This window comes from Podarcis gaigeae (genome assembly GCF_964106915.1).
Source record: "Podarcis gaigeae genome assembly, chromosome: 7".
Taxonomy (NCBI): Eukaryota; Metazoa; Chordata; class Lepidosauria; order Squamata; family Lacertidae; genus Podarcis; species Podarcis gaigeae.
The window spans coordinates 24,287,894-24,302,128 of record NC_139683.1 but is presented as its reverse complement, the minus strand read 5'-3'; the positions used below and the strand labels follow the sequence as shown (position 1 = coordinate 24,302,128).

The 14,235-nt window shown below is 45.2% G+C and overlaps 1 protein-coding gene across 2 annotated transcripts; it reads left to right on the top strand.

Moving 5' to 3' along the window:
• Nucleotides 1-2,481: 2,481 nt before the first annotated feature.
• Nucleotides 2,482-7,092, top strand: KCNS2 (potassium voltage-gated channel modifier subfamily S member 2). Of its 2 annotated transcripts, none has more exons than XM_083746711.1 (2): nucleotides 2,482-3,375; nucleotides 4,798-7,092. In XM_083746711.1, the coding sequence occupies exon 2, from the start codon at nucleotides 4,840-4,842 to the stop codon at nucleotides 6,271-6,273; it is 1,434 nt and encodes a 477-aa protein (XP_083602837.1). In that variant the 5' UTR covers nucleotides 2,482-3,375; nucleotides 4,798-4,839; the 3' UTR covers nucleotides 6,274-7,092. The 2 variants fall into 2 exon arrangements, with proteins under 2 accessions (XP_083602837.1, XP_083602836.1); XM_083746710.1 differs by having other exon boundaries at nucleotides 2,484-4,137.
• The last annotated feature ends 7,143 nt before the right edge of the window (nucleotides 7,093-14,235 follow it).

The following is a 14,235-nucleotide window of genomic DNA, read 5'->3' as shown; positions in this document are numbered from 1 at the left end:
GGTGCATCTGCAGCAGCACAACCGGACACCTCTATCTGCCCCAGCTGCAACAAAACATGTATTTCCTGTATCGGTCTCTACAGCCACAGCAGATGCTGCAACCTTCCAACAGTTTACCTTTACCCCCATAGGCACATCCAACAACAAACCTTCCTAGGAAGAGCATTCCACAACCAGGGTGCCACCACTGAGAAGGTCACCTTCTCCCCATGATGGAGAACTGAATATGCTCACTTCTTCCTCTGTACACATAGCATATGGGGTATGGGCACTCACATTTCATACTAAAGAGGTCACATTCCAGACTATATCTGTATTGGGGTTGTGGAGGGAGATTATGGGTGCTTTTTTTGTTAAATCGTGTCAGGATGTTTTAGGGGAAATGACTCATAAATAAAGAGTGTGCGTGTTTTTTAAAGACATGCACACACCTCTACTTCCAGCATGAAATGTTTCCAGAGGGGCAGCCCCACAAGTCTCTTGCAGCAAAAACAACAGAGGGGGTCTACTTGATCCAGCTGTGCACTTTTTAGGTTCTATTGTGCATCTGGTGAGATGTTAAACCAAGGTGACATCCACACAAGACATTTAAAGAACATGACTTCCCTCTCAAAGAATCTCAGGAACTGTTGTTTGTTAAGGCCACTGGATATTGTAGCTCTGCAAGGGATAAACTACAGTTCCCAAAATTATTGGGGGTGAGCCATGTGCTTTAAGTGTCTGGTGTGTAACGAGCCAAACAATCTTGTCTCACCTTCAAAGCGAGCACTATGTTTATAGCATAAGCCTCCACTAACTACACCCCTCTTCCTGCAAGGCATCGGGTAGGGTCTTTCTTTGCCAGGCAGATGGGCAGAAATTGTATGGCAGGCAGAAATTCAACTGATTAAGCCTTTTCTGGTATGGAAATACAGTGATGGAAAACTCTTCACCTGTTGATATTTTGTCTGTCAGACATCTTATGACACATGTGTAGTCCCCAATCTATTTTGGGATCTTACATCCCACCTGTATAAAAAGGACACAAATGTACACATGACCTGAAGGGTATGCAAATTTAATGCAAATTTATACCCTCTTTTGCAACTGAGGCAGAGAAAGTAATCCATATACAGGGTCCAGAAAATCCAGCTGAACCCCCCCTGCTCCTCTCATTTTGGAGAGTGGGGGGGACCTTGACTTTTACCCCAAAATCCTGCCCTAGCAACACTAGGGGGGGTATGACAGCTGTTTCTCCAAAATAAAGGTTATGCACTCATTTTTAAATAGGTTTGCCCCTCATTTATACCACTTGTGAACAATATTCATCCTGTCACAGCAAGAAAGGCCACAGAACTATAATCAAATTCTAGGCAACAAAATATTACCACTAATGATCTGTGTAAGCCAACTCTGTGAAAATGCCTTATTAATGTGCAAAGCAGTCGTTAGCAATTACTACTATTAACATACCAATGAGCCTGGAGACTTGCTTTCTCAAGGAAGGGACATAGTACTAGATGGTGGGCATGGCCCAACAAGTTCTGCTGAATCAAGGAACAGAGTAGTTTAGCCTTTTCCCCCAACCTGGTACTGTACAGATGTTGAACTACAACTCCCATCAACCCTGATCATTGGTCATGCTACTGGGGCTGATGGGAATTGGAGTCCAAAACATCTGAATAGTGCCAAGCAGAGGAAAGGTGGTATAGTCCAACCTTTGTCAACCTGGCACCCTCCAGATGTTTGGGAGAACAGCTCCCATCATGCTGGCTGTGGTTGATCAGAGCTGTAATTGTAATGATGGTGATGATGATGATGATGGAGCAGTTGAATCTCACTTTTCAGCCAAAAAGGTGCCCAGAGTGGCTTAAGGGTAAAGGTAAAGGGGACCCCTGACCATTAGGTCCAGTCATGACCAACTCTGGGATTGCGGCGCTCATCTCGCTTTACTGGCCGAGGGAGCCGGCATACAGCTTCTGGGTCATGTGGCCAGCATGGCGAACCAGAGCAGTGCATGGAAGTGCTGTTTACCTTCCCGCCAGAGCGGTACCTATTTATCTACTTGCACTTTGACGTGCTTTCGAACTGCTAGGTGGGCAGGAGCGGGGATTCTAACCACCCACCTTCTGATCGGCAAGTCCTAGGCTCTGTGGTTTAACCCACAGCGCCACCCGTGTCCCCCAGAGTGGCTTACATACCACCAATTAAAGCAAGACAAGACAGTTCCTGCCCACAGGCTTACAAGCTAAAACAAATGACACACATGCGGAAAGGGGCAGGAAGGGAAGAGTGGGAAGGAATAAGAACTCAAGCACCAATTCTTAAGCAGGCAGAGTTCAGAGTGCCTGATGGAGCTGGTCTGTCACAGCAGAACTGCTGGAGTGAGCCCTGCTTCCCACCTCTCCCACTGAGGGAGAGATGTGGTGGCATTTTCTATGGAATGTTTTTGAAATCCAAAGCATCCTGAGGGCACCAGATAGGCAATGACTGGTCTAATGAGACACCCTTGCAACAGTGACCAGACAGGTATCTCTGAGAAGCTTAAACCTTCCCAGTCTCAAAAACATCTGTGATTGGCACAGGCTGCCTCTGAACCTGGAGGTCAGACACTTTCCCCATTTAATATGCAGCATCACCACCTACCCACAGGCACCTGAACATCTGGCTGAACATCTGGTGGTAGTGTGATGGCTTAGACACACACAGAGAGAAGTGAATAGGCTAGCCGGTGTCCCAAGTGTGCGGACTACCTCTGAATGCACAAGGATTGTGAGAACAGCGAACTCACTGGAGAAGGAAGGGAGAGCCATGAGCCGTTGTGAACCAACTGCCAATCCGTTTCGGCAAGGGTCCATTTCTGAAGACGGACTAGACGCTCGCGGATCTCCCTGCTAAGACGGGAAAGCATTGCAAACCAGGCAATTTCTGGACACGGAAGCGTGACTCGCTGGCTCTGGGGCGTCAGCGCGATGGGCTCGATCGCCACTGAGGGCAAGAGAGCTTCATGCTGTGATGAAAGCATTGCTCATGACAGATACTCTTATCTATACAGAAGGAGGCTGGCATCTGTGGCAGAGCTGTGTGTAGGTGGGGGAGAGGAAAGGCACCCCCCTCCCTCCCTCATGCAGGAATCGGTTCCCCTCGCACACGTACGGACTGGCTGCCTTGCCTTCCCGCGCCCTATTTTTCCCCACCATCGATGCCCGCAGGCGACGGGTCTTCTGTCGGTCAGCTCGCCAACACAACACGCCCATTCCCTGCCTGCGCGCAGATCGAGTGAGCGCCCATCAGATAGTGTCGCCTCGTTGCTAGCGGTGCCAATCGCAGCCCCGTCCCTTCCCGTAGCCCAGGAGCACGATGTCTTTGCGAACTTCGACCTTTAGAGCAAAAAAGGTGTAGGGGGAGATGTTGACTGTAGGTATTGTGGATTATGATTACGATGACTATTAGCAATCTGCACGGGAATGTGGGGTTGGGGGAGACAGGTGGGTAGGTGGGTGGTGGCTGCAGTCGCTCTAGAGCGATCGGTCCCATTCAGTCCCAAGACACGGAGCCAGGCTAGTTTTTGTGCACGCGGAGCCCCTGCAAAACCTGCCTTCCCTAAGAAAAGGTGTACATGGAGCGCATCGCTCTGTGGATCCCCTCCTCAGGTACCTCTCAACTGCAGCCCGACCGGAGGAAGAAGCAGGCGGCGCCCACCTTGGGTCGGGGTGCGGGGAGGCGTTCAATCCTCAGGCAGGGCTTGCCTGGAAAGTGTGGGGGGATGCCGGTGGTCGCCATGACTGGTGCTGCTGCAGCAGCAGCTGCCGCCGCCGCCGCCGCCGCCGCCGCCGCCGCCTTCAACTGAGTCGGGAGGCGCGGCTGGAGAGGAGCTGTCCATTCAGCACCACGGCGCCGCGGCTTCGCTCTTGGTAGTAGCTCAACTCTCGGGCGTTGTAGGCGCTCCAGGATGTGAGCAACGCCCCGCTGACAGCTTCTCCGGGAAAGGGGCTGTCTGCCTACTTCCATCACACAAAAGGTTAGGCGGCGGATCGGTTCCTGGAGCCAAGACATCTTCAGCCTGGATGAAGGACCCCGCCCCAGCGATGCTCGAGTGGTGCTGGGGGAAGTTTCACGCTCCCAAACGGGGTCGCAGCAGCAACAGCAGCTCTTGAGGTAAACGGGGGTATGAGTATTTAAAGGGCGGGGGTTCCTATTTTGGTCGAACCTGGGGAGTTGGCCGTCGGAAACCACTGTCTCTCCTCGCCCTTTGTTATGATGGAGAGCGAGAGAGACCCACACGCTTACTGAGAGGTACCAGAGGTACCTGCGAGGTGAAGCGAAGGAAGCAAGTGAGGCTTGCCTTCACTCCACTCGCCAGCGCTACAGACTTTGGGGGAAGACGCCTGCTAGTTTGTCACCTGGAGCTGTTTTGGCTGCCCATCCAACCATTAAAATCCATGCCCTATTTCCAGCAGCTCCACTCTTGCTAAAGGAGGGGCTGTGGCAGTCAAGGGCTATGCATGGTATTGTGCCAGTTACAGCACTGCCAGAGGATGTGCACGGAAAGAAAAAGAGGGGAAAGGGCCAAGGAAGCACAGGGTGTCCATTTGTGGATTTAGCACACACTAAGCGATCCCCTCATCTGTAGTGGAGAACAAAAGCTACACCTTAAAGAACGGAGCCTCTTTGTGGTAATCTGTTAATATGTGTGGGGTGCTTTGGGTGTAAGACTATTTTTCGACCCAAATTAAACACAAAAGGGTGGGGGTAGGAAGAATTAAGAATCCCCTCACTACTGAATAACACTGAATGCCTCCTTTAATTATTCCATAGGTCTTCTCTCCCTGCCCCATATAGATTTGGAAGACACTCACTATGACAGGGCTGAGTCTGAGGGATTTATCAGAGGCTGATTTTGAAGACAGTGAAATCAGCATCAATGTCGGAGGCTTTAAGAAAAAGATGAGATCCAACACACTGTTGAGATTCCCTGAAACGAGGCTGGGTAAACTGCTGAGCTGCAATTCAAAGGAGTCGATTCTAGAGCTTTGTGATGATTACGACGACACTAAGAACGAGTTCTACTTTGACAGGAACCCTGAACTTTTCCCTTATGTGTTGCATTTTTATAACACTGGCAAGCTGCATGTGATGGGTGAGCTCTGCGTGTTTTCCTTCAGTCAGGAAATCGAATATTGGGGAATCAATGAATTCTTTATTGATTCTTGCTGCAGTTACAGCTACCATGGGAGGAAAATGGAACCAGACCAAGAAAAATGGGAAGATCACAGTGATCAGGAAAGTACCACCTCTTCCTTTGATGAGATCTTGGCCTTCTACAATGATGCTGCTAAGTTTGACAAGCAACCCTTTGGGAAAGTCAGGCGGCAGCTGTGGTTAGCGTTAGACAACCCTGGCTACTCTGTCTTGAGCCGAATATTCAGTGTCCTCTCCATTGTGGTTGTTCTTGGATCCATAGTAACCATGTGCCTCAACAGCCTCTCAGACTTTCAGATTGTTAATAGCAATGGGAACTCTGAGGAGGACCCTCGATTTGAAATTGTGGAACATTTCGGTATTGCGTGGTTCACTTTTGAGCTGGTGGCAAGGTTTGCCGTGGCCCCAGACTTCTTGAAGTTTTTTAAGCATGCACTCAATCTAATTGACCTAATGTCCATCCTTCCATTTTACATCACTTTAATTGTTAACTTGGTGGTGGAAAGTAGCCCTGCTTTAGCTAATTTGGGTAGAGTAGCCCAAGTCCTGAGACTGATGAGGATATTCCGTATCTTAAAACTTGCACGGCACTCAACAGGCCTTAGATCTCTTGGAGCCACCCTCAAGTATAGTTACAAGGAGGTAGGGCTTCTCCTGCTATACCTGTCTGTTGGAATCTCTATATTCTCTGTAGTGGCTTACACAATTGAAAAAGAGGAAAACAGGGCCCTGGAGACCATCCCTGCTTGCTGGTGGTGGGCTACAGTTAGCATGACCACAGTTGGTTATGGAGATGTTGTCCCAGTGACCACAGCAGGCAGGCTGACAGCTTCTGCATGCATCCTTGCTGGCATCTTGGTAGTGGTCCTCCCTATCACACTCATTTTCAACAAGTTCTCCCACTTTTACAGGCGCCAAAAGCAGCTAGAAAGTGCCATGAGGAGCTGTGATTTTGGGGATGGGATGAAAGTTGTCCCTTCAGTCAACTTAAGGGACTACTATGCCTACAAAGTTAAATCTCTTATGGCCAGTCTTACAAACATGAGCAGGAGCACCCCAAGTGAACTAAGTCTGAATGATTCACTGCATTAGTCTCTGGTTCTAAGACCAGTTTGCATGATGGAAAACCAAGAGCTGTATTTATGTGTGTTGTTTTTCCTCACCCCGGCATCTAATATCATCAATTAAGCACCATGGGCAGGTCCACATAACCATTCTTCCTCTACCACCATCCTTTTTTTGGCAGTTATCTTTCAGTAGCAATTCATATGCACTTGAGTCTTGTGAATGGTTCATCGTACATTCGGATTTAGAGACAACATGCATTTTGAAGTTTGTTCAGCTTGTGCTAGCTTGCAATTGGAAGTGTGTTGAACCCATCACAAAGCCATGGTGCACATAAATACCAACACATGCAAAGGGCCACCTAATGGGAAAAATGGTTGTGGGAATACACTTACTTTGGCAATTGTGAAGAATATAAAGTTTACTTACAGAACGATATGTGGTGCATTTTCATCTAGCTACATAGAAACAGCCTCCTGGTTTTTTCTATGCAGCTGTATTTGTCTCCATGACGTTTAGTGCTGGTGATGTAGAGCTTCTTTGTCACATGCATATTTTGCTTTGGAAGTCCTTGTGAGAGACCCGAAAAGAATATTTCCAGGAAGACTACAGAAACAAATCACCTGCAAAGCTGGAAATGTGGCTATCCCAGTTCCATGCACGCTTGTGATACAGTAAAAAGGCCACACAGTTAAATCACTCCTTTGTTTAAGGCCATTATAAAGCAGCTATAACACCCAGATTGCATTTCCAAAACCACTTGCCGCTATCATACTTCACTAGTTAATTGAGAATTCACTTGGGGAATCACTGCCCGTTTATGAGAAGTAAAGCTGTTGTAACCATAATTGTGCAGCTTCAATTGAGTTTGATTATTCTGAAGAAATGGGAAACAATTGTCAGCAACCTCTACCCTAAAGTGTGATAGAATATTGGGAGAGAGTGACAGAATGTTGGGGATCGATCAATAAATAGACAGACAGAATGATTTCCAAGACCATCCAGTAAGTGCATATTTTTATTTCTTCTGGGTGTCATTGATAAGACTCTCATTCACAGGAACTGATCTGTGATGACAGATTTCAAAAAGTTATCTCCCATCAGCTCCTGCTCCTGAAACATGCATTAGGCCACTCTCTCAAAAGGAGCCTTAAAAAGAAAGAAAGAAAATACCCACTTTTGTGCTGAAAGAAATATTTAAGGCCTAATCTCCCTAGACATCAGAAACTGATACCAACTCTTAACTTCAGTATAATCTTTCATGCTCAGAATTTACACCTCTCTCTCTCTCTCTCTCTCTCTCTGTCTCTCTCTCTCACACACACACACACACACACAAAATGTCTGAGCTAAGGGATCAACATTAGAAGATATTCTTACAGCTGACTAGTAAAAAGAAATACACCAAATCCAGTGGCAAAGGCAGCAATGTAATATGCAAGCTGACAACTTGAATGGCTTTAAAATAGATTAGACAAATTCATGGCGGATAATGTTATCAGTGGCTACTAGCTATACTCTGCCTCCACAGAGTATTGCGGACACAATCCTCTGCTTTCACAGTGGGAGGCATATACTTCTGAATACCAGTTCCTAGAAACCACAGAAGCAGAGAGTGCTCTGGAACTTAGGTCCTGCTTGCTGGTTTCCCACAGGTGTTTGGTGGTCAACCATTGTGAAAGCAGGATGCTGGACTAGATGGGCAATTGGCCTGATTGAGCAGGCTTTTCTTATGCTCTCTGTTTCTGAGAGGGAGCCACAGGTTCCAATGAGAAGGATGGAGAGGACACATTATATTTTAACATTTGAATGGGAGGCCATTTCCTAAGGGGACCTAAATTCACGTTCAGGAGGCTTACTGTGAAACAAATAAACCATACCCATAAAGAGAGCACAGTTCTATACATCTCTACTCATATGTAACACCCACTGAGTTCAATGGGGCTTGTTTCCAGGTAAGTGGTTATAGGACTGTAGCCTCAAACAATTATCTCAAGCAAGGGTTCCCAAACTGTTGTCTATGGACCACCACTGGTCCACAAAGTTCATTCAGGTGATCCACAGTAAAAAGAAAATAAAAAATCATACAGCATCTAACACGGAACATTACAATTGCTACAACTGGCAGAAAAACAATTGACTGGTTGTCCAAGACCCTCAGCATTTTACAAGTGGTCTGGGGGCAGGGGGGAATTTGTGAAACCACTGATCTAAAAATTCTGGTTGAAGGAATCTAACTGATCTCTTAGGGGAGGCAGTTCCACACTACAGTTTCATAATATATATGTTGGCCAGTCCTACCATTAGACAAAGTGAGTCATGATCCCAGCCATTTTCCTCTGCTAGAGGAAATGGCATATGCTCCATGATTTGTCTTGCCACTGCCACCATCCTCTTAGAGGATATGGAGGATGCTATAAGCTTACAATGATGAAACAAGATTCAAGCACCTGTCGAGTCAGCTTTTGTACAAGGAAAGGAGAGAGGAAACCATCTTGTCCTTTGCCTCAGGCAGCAAAATATTTTGGGCCAGCCCTGCACATACACAAGGCTAAAGAGATGTTGGCACTACGCTTTGAGTCCATGCTTTCACCAACCCAGAAGTTCATTTCCAAGTTGAAAAATGCTGTGCCCTTCTCAGCTGGTGGCCCTCTCTCAGCTTGTGACAGCGTTCAAACCATATTACTGTAGATGAGCATTCAACTAGATTGAAAGTTGTTTGCATTGTATGGGAGTCTGGGTGGTCTCAGAGAATGTTTAATGCTAAATAGTCCAGCACCATACATTGCGTGGAAATAAGTCTCACTGATTTCAGCAAGACTTATTTCTACATCATGGACACATCCCTAATCTGGGGAATAAATTCTTCTGCACACGCACACACGTCTAAAACATCCTCCAACTCTGAAGTGACTCTTACCAACATGTGTAATTCTGGGTGCTTATCAGGATCCTTGCAGAGCTTTGGATCATGGTGCAAGATTAGGCAGCTTTCTTATTTAAGAACTTGTGTGAAAAGGACTCAGCCACTACTCCTGATTACTCCTATTTCTGAGCAGGTGCAGTTTACCGAATGGTTTACATGAACATTATGGTAAGGCTACTACTTGTTAAATGATCGTGTGTATTCACACAAATAAATGGTCCTACTTGTGATCTATTGGATTTAGTGTTTTGATAGGTAGCACATAGAGAGCTACCTTGGACCACGTCAAACCACATGCCCTTCCAGTTCGGTTATTTGTCTACTCTAACTGGCAGTGGTTCTCCAGGGTCTCAGGGAAAGGTATTTCCTTCAGGTGCCACCTGATTCTCTTAAAAATGGGAATGCCAGAGATTGAACCTGGGATTCTCTGCATGCCAATTGTGTGCTCTACCCACTAGGGTAGGATCTCTCCATATTTATGCCTCTGTATTAAAAGTCAATACATTCATCAAACTAGAAAGACTTGCATTATTTACAAATTAAATCTTTCTTGAGCCATGTCCTCAGAAGAAAAATGTGAGTGAGAGATCGGGGTGAAATAATTGAGGGCGTCGGGAATTATCGTGAGGCAGCTGGAGGTTAAATGAGAAGTTTGTGTTTCTGATTCCCCCCCCCCACCCTAAGAAATCCTAATCCCATTTTACTACTGAAGGGTTGAATTGAAAGTGTATATAAATAATACAGCAGGTAGAGTTTTAGTACAGTATATATGGGTTATATACTGACCAAGCCATCCCAGTATATATCCCATATATACTGGGATAGCTTGGTCAGTAGAGTTTGAGACTCTTTAATAATAATAATAATAATATAGTCTTATTTATTATTTATTATTTATTATTTATACCCAGCTCCCAACAAAATATTAAAAACATAAAACATCAAATATTAAAAGCTTCCCTAAACTGGGCTGTCTCCAGATGTCTTTTAAAAGTCAGATAGTTGTTTATCTCCTTGACATCTGATGGAAGGCTGTTCCATAGGGCAGGTGCCACTACTGAGAAGGCCCTCTGCCTGGTTCCCTGTAACTTCACTTCCCACAGTGAGGGAACCGCCAGAAGGCCCTCGGAGCTGGACCTCAGTGTCCGGGCTGAACGATGGGGTGGAGACACTCCTCTTAATCTCAGGGTCATGGGTTTGGGCCCCAAATAGGGCAAAAGATTGTAGAGGGTTGGGCTAGATGACCCTCAGGGTCCCTTCCAACTCTGTAGTTCTATGATTCTAAATGATATGTACTTGGATTATCTGACCTGGGCCTCATCAAGATGTATGGAAATTGCCAAAATCCTTGTGGCAAAAATAAGGACCACTTACCGGCTTGAACCCAGGAGCGGCAACTGTGATGCGGTTCAGCAGTCAGGAGTCAGGGGTGGTTCCCTGGTCTTCCCGCACGATTGATGGATGATGTCAAATGCAAGCCTCATTCCAAAGGCAGCTAAAAAAATTAAAACGCCTTACTGCTTTTTTGGCCAATGGCAAGAATTAATTTCTTTGGTATTAAAACAAAAAACTCCCTGGATTCTTAAACCAACTATCCTTTTAACTTCTAGCCCAAAGGAGTTGCAAGTTCCCTCCAGCTCACAGATTCCTCCAGCTTTAGTCAGGAACACAGGGAAGCTGCCATCTGCTGAGTAAGACCATTGCTCCACCTAGTTCTACATTTTTGGAATGGGCTGGCAGAGGCTTCACGGGCATCTGTAGGAATTTTTATGGGGTGCGGGTGTGGCTAAAACACTGAAAGTTTCTCCTTTTTAAAAACCCAAGAAGAATAATGGCTGTACATTTTCCTCCTATCTCAGGTTCTACAGGTGCTAGAAAAGTCCTCTTTTAAATAAATGAAAGCTTGAACTATTGAGATTATGGTTCATCAAGAAGGGGAATGACAACTGCCCCTCCCCACTCTTTGCAGACACCCATAAGTGGCTTTCCAGAGTTTCAGGCAGGATTGACCCTTGGGCACACAGGACACATTACCTGATGCTGAGATATGAGTATTCCCCATTAGTCACATTTGGGGCACATAAATTAGTTTCAGATTATTCCCTGTTATAGTTTGATTATTGACTGAGGCTAGGCTTCGTTGAAACTGCAGAAATGGGTTGAAATATTCTCGACGTTGCATTTTACTACGAAAAATGAATGGCTCGACAGAGACCAGTGTCTGTTTTTGTTGCATTGTTTGGAAGAAATTTTCATTAATGCTTTTAAATGCATTCAAGTGCTTTGATTAATATGGGCTTAACAAATAAAACATGTTGCAGTTTAGCATGAAGTCACTGTCCCAGTTCAATAGAATAACAATGCTACAGTGAAACTTCTCACACCATGAGTTTAGAAAATGATGACTCATTAAGACTTCATTTTGCCAGTGAAACTGTTGGGTTGAAATATGGAAACTATTTTAAAAGAACGAGCCAAGCACACATCTATCAAAACTGTAGCAAACTGGACGCGCTGAATGCAAAATTCCCCAAACCTGGAGAATGACAGAAGAAAATAAACCACAGGCCAGTCTATGGCTTACATTGTTTTCTGAGAAGACCAAAGTGAAGACTTAGCCAAGTAAAGGACCCCATTCCTTTACAAGTAGTAACTGATGAAGCAGGAAAATAACAGGGGGTGGGGAGGTAGATACCTGGGTCACATCCATACCATACATTTAAAGAACATTTATACCACCTTAACAGTAATGGCTTCCCCCAAACTTGGTACCTCAGGTTAAGAACTTAATTTGATCTGGAGGTCCGTTCTTAAACTGAGACTGTTCTTAACCTGAGGTACCACTTTAGCTAATGGGGCCTTCCGCTGCCACCGCTCGATTTCTGTTCTCATCCTGAGGTAAAGTTCTTAACCTGAGGTACTATTTCTGGGTTAGCGGAGTCTGTAACCTGAAGCATCTGTAACCTGAAGTGTCTGTAACCCGAGGTACCACTGTAGTCCCCAGGTTTTAGTCCACTAGAGCAGGCCGGGCCTAGCATCAGATGCAACCCAGGGGAGCTATAAGTTGACAGAGGGGGAGACAAGAAAGGCAAAGGAGAATTCCCATTTCTACCATTTTGGCCAGTCCTGTGTGAGACACCGTTTCCATGCAGCAATCGTTGACAGGGTCAAACTACCCTATGTATAAATAGGGATCCTTCTTGTGCTCGTTGGACATGGCTGGGGCGGTGCTGCTGCCTGTTACATCTTTGCAGTGTAATCGCTGATCTGCTCGTTGTTGTGAGCCTGCTTGCTCTCTCTCTCTGTGTGCCACTTAAAGGACACATATCTGGCCTCAGTGGAAAACACTGAGCACATGTGACTATGACTGTATCTGTATAGAAATGGGATCTTTAGCATGTAAGTGTATTCAGATTAAGGCATTTCCAGCTGAGCAACTTACTTTGTAAAAAGGATTACAATTTGTTATGGAACCGAGGTTTCTAATATAAAGTCAACTTGTGCCACTGGGGGGGGGGGACATATCATACATCCCTTTGGGCAGCCTAGGAATTATTTTAGAATTTGCAGTGAAGTAATTAATACTTGCTCAGGTTTAGTGAGAGTCAACATTAATTATATTAGCTGTTAATTGTACTTTTCAGCAGACTTAAGGGTTTTTTTTTTGTAGTGGCTTAACAATGTGTTTTCACTGATTAATTGATAAAGCAATTTGCAAATTCAATTCTATACCACCTTAATGCACTTCCTGGAAGTTCTTGTAGTTTCAAATATCAAGAAATTGATCACAGATTAACCCCCATACAATGTCTCCTGAATCCAATTACATGAGTCTATAGCCAGTACTAAATGGGTGCTTTCTTCTGGAAAAAGCAGGAGTTACATCAGTTGTGACTCTTTATTTATTATTGCACTTATTATTTGCGTTTCCATTACAAAATGCACCCCAAAGCAACTTACTCAATGCATTCTTACCTCATTCTTCAGCAGAAAAGGCTCGCAGAGTAGCTTACACCATATCAGTAACTAACAAGACAGCCTTTGCAGGCTTACAGTCTAAAAGACACAACACAAAAGGAAAAGAAGAGAAACAAGCAACCTCAGGCAACAGTTCTTAAAGTTACAAGGTTCTATATCAACCAGCTGAAATGGTAATAGTTCAGGGAGAGGAGAGCTGGTCTCTCAACACAGCCAATGGAATGCCTCGCTTTTCCATCCCTCCTTCTGACGGCTGATCCTAGATGACCACCGAGATTTTACATGCCTTAAAACTGGACTTCGGAGCTAGTTTGCTAGCAGATTGGTTGGGAGGCAAGTCTGAGTTATAGCAGAGGTGGACAAATCGTGGCCTTCCAGATGTTGCTGCACTACAACTGCTCCCATCCCTCCCTATTGGCCAAGCAGGTAGGAGAGCATGGGAAATGGAGTCCAACAACATTGTTCTGTGTGTGTTACTATGTTGTGTGTTCTTTCCCAGCCAGCCAGATGGGCGGGGTAGAAATAAACTATTATTATTATTATTTCTGTTTATATTACAAAATGCCCTGTGAACCTTGGATGAAGGGCAGCACCTCAAGGACCAACATCTGCCCACCCCTGAGCTTCATGGAGCTTGGAAGTTTGGTTTTTCCCTTTTCCTTCAGTACTGGAAATACTTATTACCTTATATAAGGGACCTGGGCCTGGCACTGAATAGAAGCAACAAACTCCTACATACTTGCAGGAAGCTACTATAATGAAGCAAACACTAGAAATGTGTTCTCTATAATAAGTTATGGCGGACCGTGGGTGCCACAGTCTCAGAATGAAGTCTTACCCAGGCCCAGATATAGTCACAACAGGCAGACAGTGAGCACACTTTCCTATCCAAAGAATCTCATACCTTGAAATCTGCTATTGTGAAGTAGTTGGATAATGGTTCAGAGGAGACGAATTCATGGTGGAACAACCCAATGCTACTGAAAGTGACATGTAGCAACCCAAAATTGTAATAGATACAAAAATAAAAATAATTATCACCACCCACCCCTCACTTGCACATCCCAGGGCAGGTTAAAACAATT